At 58.6% G+C, this 14092-nt stretch overlaps 1 protein-coding gene across 5 annotated transcripts in view; it reads right to left on the reverse strand.

The window, feature by feature from the left end:
• Positions 1-2805: 2805 nt before the first annotated feature.
• The window catches only part of GDPD5 (glycerophosphodiester phosphodiesterase domain containing 5), a 69992-nt gene continuing 58705 nt past the window's right edge, over positions 2806-14092 (reverse strand). For all 5 annotated transcript variants that reach the window (XM_058663589.1, XM_058663590.1, XM_058663592.1 and 2 more), the window contains 8 exons: positions 11882-11964; positions 10929-11079; positions 10314-10532; positions 9554-9711; positions 9183-9330; positions 7684-7766; positions 5137-5249; positions 2806-3642 (listed from right to left, as the gene is read on the reverse strand). In XM_058663589.1, the coding sequence (XP_058519572.1) occupies positions 3494-3642; positions 5137-5249; positions 7684-7766; positions 9183-9330; positions 9554-9711; positions 10314-10532; positions 10929-11079; positions 11882-11964 (1104 nt within the window). In that variant the 3' untranslated portion in view covers positions 2806-3493. The remainder of the gene's footprint in view (positions 3643-5136; positions 5250-7683; positions 7767-9182; positions 9331-9553; positions 9712-10313; positions 10533-10928; positions 11080-11881; positions 11965-14092) is intronic.

Below are 14092 nucleotides of genomic sequence, written 5' to 3' on the forward strand. Positions count from 1 at the left end.
AGCTGCCCTTTTCCTGGGGCATTCTCTTGTTTTCCTGAAGGCGGGACCTTGCAGAAACTATAGCAAACTCTCTAGGGACCAGGTTGGGGTCCTAATCCTGCCGTTCCCTCTGTGTGAGATGCGTCTTTGGACTGAGGCCATCTGGGTTTTTCTATTTTGTCACGGGGAAAGGCACATAGAGGGTGCCTTTCCGCCAGGGGTTTGCTGCGAGGACCAGAGGCATGGCCTTGGTGGATGCAGGTCACAGCCAGCGGCTCCTTGCTGCTTACCTTACCACTAGCTGTGGTGACCCCACTGCCTCTGCTAGCACACCTCCCAGACAGGAGGTCGCTGCTCTGATCCAAGCTGCTTTGCTGCTCCCCCTGCAGGCAGGCCAGATCCTTGCCCTGGGAAGGGCGGTCAGCCTGGGCCACTGTAGGCAGTGTCACAAACAATGAGACCCTGATGGATTCAGGAGTTCAAGTGCAGGGGCTGGCCAGACTCCAGGATCTGCAGGCCTGGCTGCCTCTGCCTGGGGACAGCAGCCTGAGGTCAGCTGAGAGGGTCAGCAGGGTCATCAGAGCGCTCCCCTCCTCCTCTGTTCTGTGCTGGCCCTAGGGACAGCTCCTTGGAGACCCAGGAAGGGCAGGGGTCATCAGCCTAGCAGTTGACCCTCCCATTGGGTGTCTTGCAGCACCAGAGGATTCCTGCAAGGAGGGAGGGCGTTCCCTCCCAGGAAGTGTGGCAGTGCGCTCTTGTTCGTTCTACTGCCATCTGCCCCAGGCGCTGTGGACACAGGGGCATCAGACCAGTTTCCACCGCGGGGGTTCCCAGTTTGGGGGCCAGAGGACCCATGGAAAGTCAGGATTCCCTGTAGGGCTTGGTGAACAGCCTCCCAGGGTGGCTAAGTCTAGGCACTTGCAGCCAAGGGTCACAATGCAGATCCATCCTGTAGAAGTTGACTGAACCATCCCATCCCACTGTCTTAGACACACGTACCACACAAGTACACATAGCACAGCCAGGGCAGCCCTGCCCCAGAAGTACCTGGTGCTTACCTGGCCAGGCCCTTTCCCAGGTGCTCTGCAGCTGCTGCTCTTGCAGGGATTCCCCCGGCTGTGCCTGCCACACACACCCCTGACCGGCCAGGCTCTAATGTCCCTGTGCTCTGCCCAGACTCAGACTCTAATGTCCCTGTGCTGCAGCTCAGCTGAGGGAGGACAAAGAGACTGGACTCCAGGGGGAGGGGAGAGCAGCATGGGAAGGGGGGCAGAGGGGGATGCCAGGCTTTTGTTCCACTCTTGGGCCAGCCCCAGGAGGGAGGGAGGGAGGAGGCAGGAGTACGTGTTGGATAGATTGTGTGCCTGCAACTCCGGGGTCTGATGGGCTTAGGATTGGGGTAACCCAATGCTGGCCTGGGCAGATGGGGTGTAATTGTGTGGGGTGGTGGTGACCATGCAAGTGTGGCTATGGATATGTCCTGCCACAGTTAGCAGTTGTGGTTCGCCTGCTTCTGCCCTGTCCTGCCACGTTCCTGTTCATCTCTGAACCTTCACTTGCTCCAGCACTGGCTGGACAGCAGGCGTGATGTTGTGCAGCTTTGCGTGACCCAGTCTCTGTGATAGTCTGTGTGTGTGTGGCAGAGGTTTGTATCTCTGTACTGTGGATGTCACAGTGTGTTAATTCATGGTCCGTGTGGTGCCAGAGGCAGGTGGGCTGCGTGCACAGTGATCAAGAGAGGGGTAGGCCTCAGTACTGGGCTGGCTGGGCAGGTGAGCTCATGGCAGCTCTGGGGTGGTGCTGGGTCACTCCCTCCCTCCACAAAGGACTATGGGGCCCATGATGGAACTGGCTTTCCTCAAAGCCAGTAGTATGGCTTGGGCCCTGGTCCTCCTGACAGGAAAGAGAGGGACCCCTGGCATTTGCCTGTCTTTGCAGGCTGCTAGGACACTCAGGAGACCAGGGGCGCTGCGGGAGGGCAAAGCAGCCCTGCGCCTCTGGTCTTCACTGGCTCAGTTGGTCAGCAGCAGAAGAGGAGGGGGCATCCCTGTGCCCGAGTGGAATGTGGGGGCCCAGGGTAGGTTCTACACTGGTAGGAGGCTGGCTCTTCACCTTCTCTCAGACCCAGAGACGTTTTGCCAGAGGTCTGGAAGCACAGCATTTGTGTAACACAGGCTGGGACTAGGGGGCCAGCCCACCCACCTTTCTCCAGTACACACTTGAGCCCAAATGGACTCAGAGAGCCAAGATCCCACTTACAGACCTACCCTGACCTACCCTGACCTGCGCCCCCTCCCCTGCTCTGGCCCTTTCCCACAGAGGGCAGAAGCACCAAGAACTGGGCTGGGGGCTGAGCAGCTGTGGTCCCAGGCTGTATTTGGCTTTCAGCCCAGATGCCTGCAATGTATTGGACATAGGGTCAGGTCCAAATACAAACCCTGCTTATGGGAAGAGGTGTCTCTGGATGGAGAGCTTGTCCCTGCTCCCCCCGACCCCAACCCCACCAGGGAGCTTAGACTGCCCCTCTGTGGCCACAAGGGGGCCTGCTAACCCCTCTCTACATCAGACCCAGGAGCCCTCCCTATTTCCAGCGCCATTCCTAGCTAGGATTCTGGCTTTGCCTGTTCTCAGCCATGTGGCCTTGGGCAGTCCCCTCCCCTCTCCCACTGTGGTTCATCACAGTAAGAAGACATGGGTTCCTGAGCCCAACACTGCTCCAGTAGGGGCCTAGCTGTCCTGTCATGTTGCTGTTCATCCTTGAACCTGGTTAATTCTCAAGTGATGCCCAGGCCCACCCTCCCACTGGCGGCGCACACACAACACGTGTCCAGATGGCAGCTTTAATTGTCCTGGCCAAGGCCCACAGGCTCTCTGTGCTGCAGGCCCACTCTTGACCGAGCCCCAGGGACACTCGTCCCAGGTAGACTGCAGCAGGGAGCTGCAGTCTCCCAGTATGTGGATCTCAGTGTCTCTCCACATCAGCTGCTCCTGGGGCACACGGCTCGGGCCCTCTCCTTGGCAGGGCCGTGATGCGGGTGGAAGGCCAGTCTGGGAGGAGGCCACACCACTGCAGTTGGCCTTCCTTCTGGGTGAAACCTCGTTGTGCTTTGAGACTGACCAGAGGGGAGAGCCTCCGAGGGCAGAGGCCCAGCCCAGGCCCGTGAGGCAGGACACATGGGAGAAGTCAGTCACCTTGTGGGCATGGACAGGACAGATGAACGGAAGTGGGGAGGGACAGCGGAGTGAGCATCCTTTCTTCCGTAGCCCAGAGAACCTGGCCTTGTTTCCAGGCATAGATGCAGGGAGGGATCCTGGGCCCCAGGCCCTGCACTTCTCAGAAAGAGCCCCAGGCCCGCCGGGGCAGCCAAGAGGCAGGGGACCTGACCCAGGGAGGATCCCATGCCATTAGAGGCCATGGAGCTAGCTGCCAAAGCACCGGGATTCCAGATCCGCTCCTGTCCGCTCTCCCAGGTCCCCCCAGTGTGTTGCCAGGCTGGGACACACAGGTCTTCAGTTAACGCCCACTCGAGTCTGTGAGGGTCCTGGTGCGGCCGCCACCCCCTCGGGGGCCCAGAGGGGTAGTGGAGCTGTTGGCATAGGTGTCGTAACTGTTGTCCGAACACACAGAGAGCTCATCGGAGACTTCCACGCCATCACTGATCTCTGAGAGGAGGAGGAGGAGACAGCAAGTGAGGGGGAAGCGGGAGGCTGAGGAAGCTGCTGAACCCCCCACAGTGAGGGCCCTGCTCTGTCTCTGATGGAACCTCTGACCTCACCTCAGTTTGCTGTGTCCCTGGAACCCTACCTGTCAGTCCCAGAAAGCCATCTGCACTGTCCCCTAAGCTCAGCCACCCCCTTGGGAGTGACCTCCCTGTCTTAAAATCTGGCCCTGGGAGGCTTTTGGTGCTGGTGTTGTGGCTTGACAAGTCAAGCCTGAGCTTGTGACAACAGCATCATATGTCAAAGTGCCTGTATGGGACACCCATATCAAGTTGTGGCTGTTCTGCTTCCGAGCTGGTTTCCTCCTAATGCATGTAGGCAAGCAGCAGATGATGGTTCCAAGTACTCAGACCCCTGCCACCCACATGGAAAACTCAGATGTAGTTCCTGGCTCCTGGCTTTGGAATCTTGCAGCCCTGGACATTATGGTCATTCAAGTAGCGGCCCAGCAAACAGAAGATCTCTGCACCTTTCCCTGTCTGTCACTCTACCTTTCACATAAATAGAAATCTTAGACACCACTCGTGATGCCTGGACTGCATATTAGAGTGCACAGCTCCGCCCACAATTCTGACTGCCCGTTAATGTGCACCCTGGTAGGTAGCAGGTGGATGATGATTTAACTGCTTAAGGCGCTGCCACCCATATAGGAGACCGGGGCTGAGGTTCAGGCTCCTGTCTCTGGCCTGGACCAGCCTCGGGTGCTGTGGGTATTTGTGGAGTGAACCAGTGGTTGGGTGATCTCCCACTGTCAGTAAAATCTGGCTTAAGTCTCATCTGTGTCTCTTTAGCCTTTCGGGCAATCACAGCCATCAGGGTGGCAGCACCTGCTTTCCTCTGCTCTGATTGTACCCAGCACCTCCAGGACAGGGTGCTGGGCACAGGACAGGGGCTCTGGGAGGATCTGTTGCATGGGGGCTCAGCCTGAGGAATGGTGTGGAGGGGCGTCTCAGCTCCTGCGTACAGCACCTCTCCTCATTCCCACTGCCCTGTCAGTCACCCAGACCCTCCCTCACCATCCCAGGAAGCTCCAGTGGCCCCCTCTGTCCCTAGTCTCCCCTTCCTGGAGAGCTCTGTGACACCCCAGTTTTGCATGTCTTGGTTTACACAGCTGCCTTCTCCACTAGAGCGGGCATGTCATCAGGGACTGGCAGTGAAGAGGAGTGGAAATGAACACCTGTGGGGTGTGTGTATGAGCTGGATAAGCAGAGTGGGCTTCAAAACAGGCTCCTCCTCTGACCTGACACCCTGCCTACCACTGATGCCACACGGGGATAGGCAGCTGATAGCTGTGCATGGGGAGGGGGTGGGGGGTGTGTGTGTGAGGGGTGCGGGTTGAGCCAGATGGGTTTGCGTTCACCTGTGCCCTTACCTAAGTGTGAATATGCATGCACATGAGCAGATGCTGACACCTCAGCCCCGCTGTGGACCACGCACCTGAGAAGATGAGCTTCTCCTTCATGATGCTGACGTCCCGGCTGCTCCTGTGTACCGCAGCACTCAGCATGATCTGTTCAGGGTTGTAGCTCCGGATGCCACCCAGGCGCCACCTGCAGGGAGGGCCCCGTGGGCATCAGGTCCTTTCCCCACCCCTCGTTGCATAGGTGGGGAAACTGAGGCCCAGGTTCAGTTGACCAAGTCCTGGCCAGGGCCCTCCTGCCTTCACTCCCTCCTCCGCAGAACCCTTGAGTAGTATACCCTGGGCCAGGGAGATGGCTTGGGGTTGGTTACACATTTGGCTCTCGGGCTAGGACAGATTTGGGCAGGTCAGCAGGGATGACTGCCCTGGGGTACACACAGCAGTCTCACAGGGACAGCTAATGCAGCAGAGCCAGAGGGGAACCCCAGAGAGGAGGGGAAGGAGAGCAGGGGAGGGCAGGTGTGAGGCTTTGCTCTGTTACAAGTTCCTAAGGCAAGGAGCCTCAGAGGGACTCGGGGCAGGGTTGTCTGCTATTCTGTCCAAGTGTCTGTCTGCGGAGAGACAGGTTGGAGCAGAGTCCCTCTGATGGCCAAGATGGGTGGGACAGGATGGAGAGGAGGGTGATGAGTCAAGGGCAGGCTACAGGTGAAGGCCCCAGGCCATGCAGGTGTACCAAGCACAGGCCAGGGTGGACTCAGCTCTTGTGTCCACCCCAGGGCATGGTTTTTGCGGCCTCTGCTCCTCCATGCCAGCCTCAAAGCCCTGGTCTCTGAACTTGGACTCTTTCTGGGATCTAGACAGCCCACCCTATCCAGGCTACTGGCTTCCTCCCTAGGAAGCTGGACACTGCTGGAGTGGGTGGAAGGAGCCAAGACTGCTGAAATGGACAGACAGGTGGCTAGTTGGACAGGGCAGACAGACAAGGTGGGCAGCCAACGGGGGGGTGGGGTGGGGGGAGACGCCTGCGTCCTGGCTGGGCTGACTGCCCCACGGGTCCTTGAGGGTGTGTCTGGGTCTCACACTCACTGAGGTGTCCCCAGCATCAACCCCAACACCTGCTTTAAGGGTGGCCTGACAAGTACCAGGAAACTTCAAAAAGTTTGTAGAATTAAAAGAAGTACATTTTAGGGCAACAGATTTTAAATTCATGCATAGTTTCTTTTATAATTTTTTTTCATGCATTTTAATGAAGGTCCTTTATATACATGAAATTTAAAAAATGGTAGCAAAATGACTTATCTTTTAATTCTATTTCTATGAACTTTTGGAAGTCCCTGAATGGCTGTTCAGTGAGCCAATGAGTGGAGGAATGAAGCCCCCAGGGCCTTCTCCCCTATCAGGTCACTGCTGATCATCGCCCTCCCCACCCAAGGAGAGTGACATGGGCATGGCTGTGCCACAAGGCGAATTGTTTCACAGGGTGGCCTCCCAGCACACTGCGGGCCGTGGGAGACTCCAGGCTGCACTGAGCAGGTACAAGGAGGCAGGCAGTGGTGGCCTTTGTTGGGCCTTGTCTCCCAGAGAGCTTTATCCTTGTGTAAGTGACCAGCTAATCCACCTGACCCAGGAGGGCCTGAGCCACCTGACCAAGGGTGGGGCTCCAATCCCTAAAGATGGTGGTCTCAGCTGAGAATTAGGGTTGAGGCCACAGTGTGCAGCCAGCCATCCCCAGGACAAGAAGCTCACCACTGTGGGGCCTGTCCCAAGGGGAAGGGGGAAGGGCTGGGTGGGGGAGGAGGAGGAGTAGGGGTGTGAGCCAGAGGCAGAAAGTGGAGGAGACACAGGAGAGAAAGTAGTGGGGTGGGGAGAGACACGGACAATGCGGAGATAAGAAAGTGAGTGATACAGGTGAACCCAGGATAGAGACAAACAGGGCAGGGCCTGCAGGGGGTAGGTACTGGGCTCCTGGGAGACAGGTGCTGAGGCAGGGCCCAAGAGGGGCCAAGGCAGGAACCTGCCATAGGACACTTGTCCCCACCCACAGAAAGGGCAGCAGAAAGGAACGCGGAGGGACACAGGGAGAGTTGAAACGCACAGGGTCAGGGAGGCTGCAGGCAGGGGAGACCCAGGCAGGGCTTCAGAGGGAACTGCAAAAGAGAGTGGCCAGAAGGGACCAAGAGGAGGAAGAAGACCACACCAGAATTACCTGATCAAGTGATAGCTGTGACATGCCAGAGTGCAGCAGAGAGAGGAGTGGGGGAAGAGAGAGGGGGAGAGAGAGGAGGGACATGCGCCATCAGAGCAGGATGGGACAGAGAGAACGTCAGTCAAGAATAAACCCCCCCCAGACCTCCCCCTGCAGCCGTGAGCCCCAGCTGCTGTTCTTGTGTGTGTGTCAGAAGTCCACAGGGCACGGGGAAGCTGAGTGCTGGGGCGGGGGGACTCAGTCAAGGCCATCAGCAACATGGGCAGAGCCCACATGAGGCCATAACCCAGGGAGTCCACACAGTGGGGGCAGGGCAGGGCTTGGCCATGGGCCTCTGGACGTCCCCCACCCTTCTCCCTGGGTCTGGCCTCTCGAGGGCCCCGAACTCAGGGCCTGGGGCAGGTCAGAGCCTACTCACTTCTGAAGCACAAAGATGCCCACGATGAGAGTGAAGGAGATCAGGTCAGCGGCCACCCACAGGAGACAGTACTCTTCTGGAGGCTGCAGATAGAGGACCCAGCCAGCCCCAATCAAGCCCAGGGCCCAAGGACCCATGTGACAGTTGGGGAATGGGTTAGCAGCTGGCGATGGTGGCTGGCAGGGGTAGGCACTGCACGGGTATGCTTGTATGTGTGTGTGCGTGCATGCACATGTGCACACCTGTCCAGTGTGTGTGCAGCCTGGAGAGCCTGCTCTAGCAAGTCCAGCTAAGCAAAGACACTGTGGACATGGCAGGGAGCAGCCACAGTATGGCAGCTGCTTGGGGTAGGCGTCCACATATCCCTGCTGGAGAACTGCAGCGGGGGTCCCACCACTACCACCCCCAAACACCCAGGGCGCAGAGGAAGCACTGGGAAGGGCCTGGGGCCAGGTACTTCTCACTCTTGGTCATCTCCCTGTGGCTCCAGAACCCCCATAATCTCATCACTGTAGCAGTCCCTGAGCTGGCAGGCCGTTCATTGCAGGGGGTTTTCAGGAATTCCAGCATCTGAAGGCCACTTTGTCTTCCTCCTCCCTTCTGGCATCCCCCTAGTCTCCCTCCTTCCCTAGGTGTTATCCCCTTCATTCCCTCGCCCGCCAACCCCAGCTCAGATCTGACTCATCAACACTGGTACAGTCAGCCCTAAGGATGCCCTCCACCTGCCTTCTGTGTCCTTGAAGGTAGGGGTGAGCAGAGGCCAAGGGCTCCCAGGCCCCAAGGTCTAAGCAGGGCGTGCCAGTGCACAGCAGCCAGCTGCACCGTGGCTCTGCTGGCGTCCTAGAGCAGGTGATAACATTCCCCATTTGTGTCCCAGTCTTACCTGCCCTCCCCAGCAGCCTCCAAGTCTTTCAGACAAATCATAATCAACACCTCCCAACCTCCCAACCCTGTCGGAAACCCCATGGAGCTGTCTGCCCACCAAGGCCCTGCCGGTGATGCTTCTCTGGGTTTCATGCTCAGCCACCTTGGCACAGACTCCAGAGGCCAGGAAAGTCCTCATGCCTCGAGTGCACCCCACACCCCAGCCAGGACTCCCCCAGCCCTAGACCTCACCAGCAAGGGCCCAAGAGTAAGGCTAGCTAAGTGACAAGGCCAGGGCACAAGCCACTCCACACCAGCCCCCCAGCAATCTCCCACCTCTGGGTGCAGCAGGAACACCAACCGCACCTGAGGTGTCCACATCCCACGGCGCAGTGTGGTGACTAAGTCCTGGCTTCTCCCCCGGGTGAGCAGCACAAAACAGCTGCAGCACTCGGGCTGCCTGCTACCCTTGTGGATGACCCAGATGGAAAGCCAGGCTCCTGGTTCAGCTGCCAGCTGGTGCAGCCATTTGGGGTATGAACCAGCACACAGAAATGTGTACACGCTTGCTAACTGCCTTTCAAGTAAAATGGGGGCAAAAAAAATCCTCAATTTTAAAATGTTTTCCAGCTTACCATGATCCAGAGTGGGGAAGGGACTTGGGACAGGGCGTGGGAGTTGTCGGAGGTGACTGAGGGGACTCCTGCACACCACAGCAGAGAGAAGAGCCAGGGCGCGTTGACAGTGTAGAGGTTCACACTGAGGTTCCAGGCTGCATAATCCCTGGGGGCCGGGGTGGGGCAGTGGACAGGCTGAGCCCCGGCGGGAAGCCTGCCTGTGAGGCATGGTCCCTCCTCAGCCCACCTCACGCCACCCTCCCAGCTGAGCCTGGAGGAAGGCCACACTCAGGCACAATACCCAGGCCTGCTCAGGGGTGCTCTCGCCCTCGTATCTCCAGGCCCTGCGTGCTCAGTTGGGTGAGCCTGGGGCAGGGGTGGGGGGGCACCTGAGCTCCTGGCCGGACACCTGAGTGTAGCGCAGGTTCAGCCACTGGATGTGACCCTTGCGCAGGCTGGCAATGGCCTCCTTGGAGCCCGATGTCTGCTGGAAGCCAGGTGCCACCTTGCGCACCAGGGGCCGTTGCCTGTTGGGTAGCCACATGACCTGCAGGCAGGAGAGAACATTCTAGTGTACATACATACAAGGGTCAGGTTGCTGAGGTGGGATCCATCCACAGCGAAAGCTCAGCTGACACATGATCAGGGGACGCTTCCCTCCAAGTGTGCTCATGACACTACAGTAGCCAGGGTGCTGGCATGAGTTAGTGTCCAGGGGCCAGCACTGTGGCTCAGTGGATAAAGCTGCTCTCTGCTTTACCCGTATGGGTGCTGGTTCAAGTACTGGCTGGTCCACTTCTGATCCAGCTTCCTGATAATGCACCTGGGAGAGCAGTGGGGGATGACCCGTTTGGGATCCTGCCATGCAGAAGCAGCTCCTGGCTTTGGCCTGGCCCAGTGGACACTTAAGGGAGTGAACCAACAGTGGAAGAGTTCTTCCACCCTTCCCATTCTGCCCTATAGCTCTGATTTTCAAATAAATCAGTCCTCAAAAAAATAAAATAAAAAGGTGTCTGATTTCTTCTGTTCCAAGGGAGGAAGGGACCAGAGCCCGGCCCCACTCCTGCCCCCATGTGTGTCACAGGATTTGGTTGTCCCCGGCCGTGGAGGCCAGGGTGCATGGCTGTAACATGGCAAGTGTGGCCTCACCTGGTGCTGGGGGATGCCAGAGCGCAGCAGGGCCTCCAGTGTGATGTTGAGAAAGCTGCTGCGGAATGGGTGCTCCCGAGGTGGCTCCCGCAGGCTCAGCAGCAATGTGGCGTTGCCCTTGACCAGCTCCAGGAGCTCTGCCAGGCTGCAGATGGACTGGTTCTGGGCCTCCCTTTGATCAGCGGGTGACAGGGAGCTGGCCGTCCAGAAGGGGTCAGTCTGACAGAGGCGGGACCACACATGGCCATGTCAACAGCCCTTTGGCCCCCTATTCCTCCTCCACCCTGATCCTGCCCTGTGCCTTCCTGGCTCCCAAATGTGGGGACCTCTGGACCACCATGGCTGCTGGTGCCCCACAGCCTGCTTCCCCAGGGGGTAGGCAGTGGCTTGGGAGACACCAGCAGGTACCACCTTCTCTTTCCTGCCCTCAGGTGTTAGAGCGCTCAGGGCTCTACCGCCACCAACACCAGCTCTTCCCAATGAGGAAGACGCGCCTGGGGCAGCAGAGACAAGCATGGGATCTGGGCCTGGGTTGCTGTGCTTGGGGCCCGGGGATGGTCAGTAACTAGCCTGGCTGGGGCATGTGCTTCACACGGGGGCTGGGCACAGCCACACCTTCAGGAACCACTGGCCAGCGTTGAGCCTCTGCAGGATGGTCCAGTTGAGCATGGCGGCTGGCCGGCGGGCCAGTTCCGGGAACTCCTGCTCCACATTCGTCGTGCGCCGCAGCGAGGTGTCATGCATGAGGAAGGGCACGCCGTCCAGGCTGTAGGGAGGCGGCCAGCAGCTGTGTCACCCTGACCAGGGTTCACCTCTGTACCCACCCACACACACCTTCTCGGGGCTGTGGGCTCCCCATTGGCATGGGGAAGGCAATAGCAGTAGCTGGTGGGCCATGTGGAAATAGAGTTGACAACCCTAGAAGGAAGGTGCAGCCAGGAGAGGGGTGCATCTGGATTGGAACCACAACTGGGTGATACCATGATAAGGGCAGTGTCCACGCGGCCCCCTTGGACACATGCTGCCCCACCTGTCCCTCACCAGGGCTGCTGGAGACCCCAGTGTGTAAACTGCCCCAGAGTGCATTTCTGACACTAGAAGGTGGTGAGACATGCAGTTCTGACAGTGTCCTCATGTCTGTGCTCACCTTGAGCAGTGCACAACCTGTCCCCCAACCCTGTCCCATTCTTACAGGGGACCTTTTCTGCTACTGGACAGGCAGCTATGCTTTAGTGAGGTCTCAGCAGCATCCTTGCCTCTGCTCGTCTGCCCCAGGAGCCTGTGTGAACCTCGCCATGTAGAGCCATACTGGTCTGAGCATGTCTGTGGCAGAGTACCTGAGCTCCAGCCCCACCCCTTCTTGAACCAAGAGCATCTGTTCTTTTTCTCCCTTCTATATCCTTCCAGGAACAGGGCACCTGTTCTGCCATGGCTGAGACACAGCTCCCCCCAGCCATCTCCAAGGCCCTGGGGCCTGGGGTGCCAGCAGCAAGGGCCCAGGCGTGGGTGCTGTGAGGTGGAGGAGAGGTGCCATCCTCTCTGCTTCCCCTCCCTTCCCCAACACCTACCTGATGGTGACATCAGCCTGCAGCCCATGCAGCTTCTGCTCCAGGGCCTTCCGGAAGGACATCAGCGTGTGTTCTGGAGCCAGCTGGGGACAGAGGACGGCAGGGGAGACCCAGGGTTCAATGGAGGCCACCCTGCCCAGCCAGTGGGCAGTCCTGGGGGCAGGGAATGCAGAGGGCAGTGTTGCCATGCTGATTCTGTTGCTTTAGCGGAACCTAATTCAGTCTAGGTGTTGAACTAAACTGTGTGTGTTAGGGTGTGGGGGGAACCTTACAGTCTGCCTGCATGCAGAGTTTCAGGCTCATGGGGAGAGCCTGGAGCACAGGAGGGGGTGAATGTGGAGGCTGAGGTTCAGAGAAGGTTGCACCCCTTCTCTGGCGCAAACCTGACACCACCACCTTCCTCCCTCCCTCTCAGGTCACACAGAAAGTGCTTAGTAGATGGCAATCTAACAGACGACTCATGACCTGGGTCAGAAGATCCTGGCTGCAACCCCGCCCCTACTGTTCACTAGCTGTGTGCCCCTGCGTGCAGTTCTCCCTTTTGTGGGCCACATTTTCCCTAGCTTCTGACCCAGGGTGCTAGGGTCCCCTTTTCAGAGGTTCAGAGGTCCCGTCATACCCTTTACTGCCGCTGAGGGGCAGCACCAGACCAAGGCCAGGGCTAAGACCAGGCATGAGGATGAAGAATGGAGGGAGGGAGGGCAGGCTCTCCTGAAAGGCCTGTGGTCATAGCACCTCACCCAGGCTGTTTTCCTGAGTTCCTCTCCTCTTTGGGAAGTGGGTCCCTGGCTCCGCTTCCTGATGGCATCTGGGGGCCTCCATTGCTTATTAGAAAATGGGCTGACATCATCAGTCGTACAGGGGAGGCGCTGGGCATTAAGACCCTGGCCCAGAGCCTGGTAGAGTGGGGTTCCCATAATGTAAGTTCTTTTCTTCCCCGCTCCAGGGCAGAGCAGACTCCAGGTGAGGGAGCAGGACATGCTGCTTGTGTCCCAGAACAGTGGAGCACCCCCACCCACCCACCTACAGGGAGCAGGGCTGTGGAGCTCCTGTCCATCTTCCTGTAAACACCACCACCCTGGACTGTCCCCAGCGTGGGTTCATAGACGCTGAGGAGGGGCTGTGCAGTTTCTGGAAGCTTCTATACACAGGTTAGGCACTTCCTTGGGGTTAGGTGCCAGCGTTTTGGAGAAGGCATGAAAGCTGACCCCCCTTCCTCCAGCCAAACTTGGGGTTCTACCGAGAGCTGTGCCCTCAGCCAGCCTTGTACACCCAGGTGTGTGGGGTTCTCTGCTCACCTGGCCCCCTATGGGGGGCAGGTGTGAAGGGCAGGCTGAGTTCCAGGGGTGGGGTCATCTCAAGGCCCCTCCTCAAAAGGATGGCACCACCCCCACCTCCAGGCACTTCCTTCTAACTCCTCCTCGCCTACATCACAGCTAGCAGTGCAGGCACACAGGCAGCACAAGGCAAAACAGACCCAAAACCCAGATCCTGCTGGCTGACTGGGAAGATGGAGAGCTGGGCCAGCGCAGGCTTGGTGGGAAGGCAGCAGGGTCTGGCCTAAGGGTGGTTGCCTTTGTGTCTTACGTGGACAGTAACGCCCACCCTGTGCATTGGAGGAGGGGCTTCCAGGGTACTAGGCAGTCCATCGGGGCAGTGACTATGGGAGATGCGGCCACTACCACGGGTAGCCCAGTGATGCTGTGGGACTCCCCCTGGTGGTGTAGCTGGTACGTGCCACCCCATGGGTGGAGTGCCTGGGTCCAGAGAGGAAATGGCAATGTGCAACCCTTACTTTGACATGTGGGGTATGAGGCAGGAGGTGATGTATCCTGGCATGTTGCATGCTAGGTCCCATTCTCACCCCCCAGCACATCCCGGTACTGTTCCCAGGCTGCACAGTGAGGGAACCAGGCACAGAGACGATGCCAGGGGCCGAGCCTGCCATCTTCCATGGGGTCACTGGGTGCTGCAGGGGATGACCAGGGCCCTGACTCTGTACTCCTTCCTCTCTCTCCAGCTCAAGCCACTCCAGCTGCTCACTTTCACAGCCGGTTCCAGGCTGCACCGACGCTCTTCAAGATCCAGGCCCACCCAAGCATTCCAGATCCTTTCCACCAGATACCTGGGAACTGTGGCTAATGCTGTGCCACCTTGCTCACCTCTAATCCCCAGAGCGGCAGCTGCTCCCACCTGCCCTGTCCACCATGC

This window comes from Ochotona princeps, chromosome 4 (assembly GCF_030435755.1).
Source record: "Ochotona princeps isolate mOchPri1 chromosome 4, mOchPri1.hap1, whole genome shotgun sequence".
Taxonomy (NCBI): Eukaryota; Metazoa; Chordata; class Mammalia; order Lagomorpha; family Ochotonidae; genus Ochotona; species Ochotona princeps.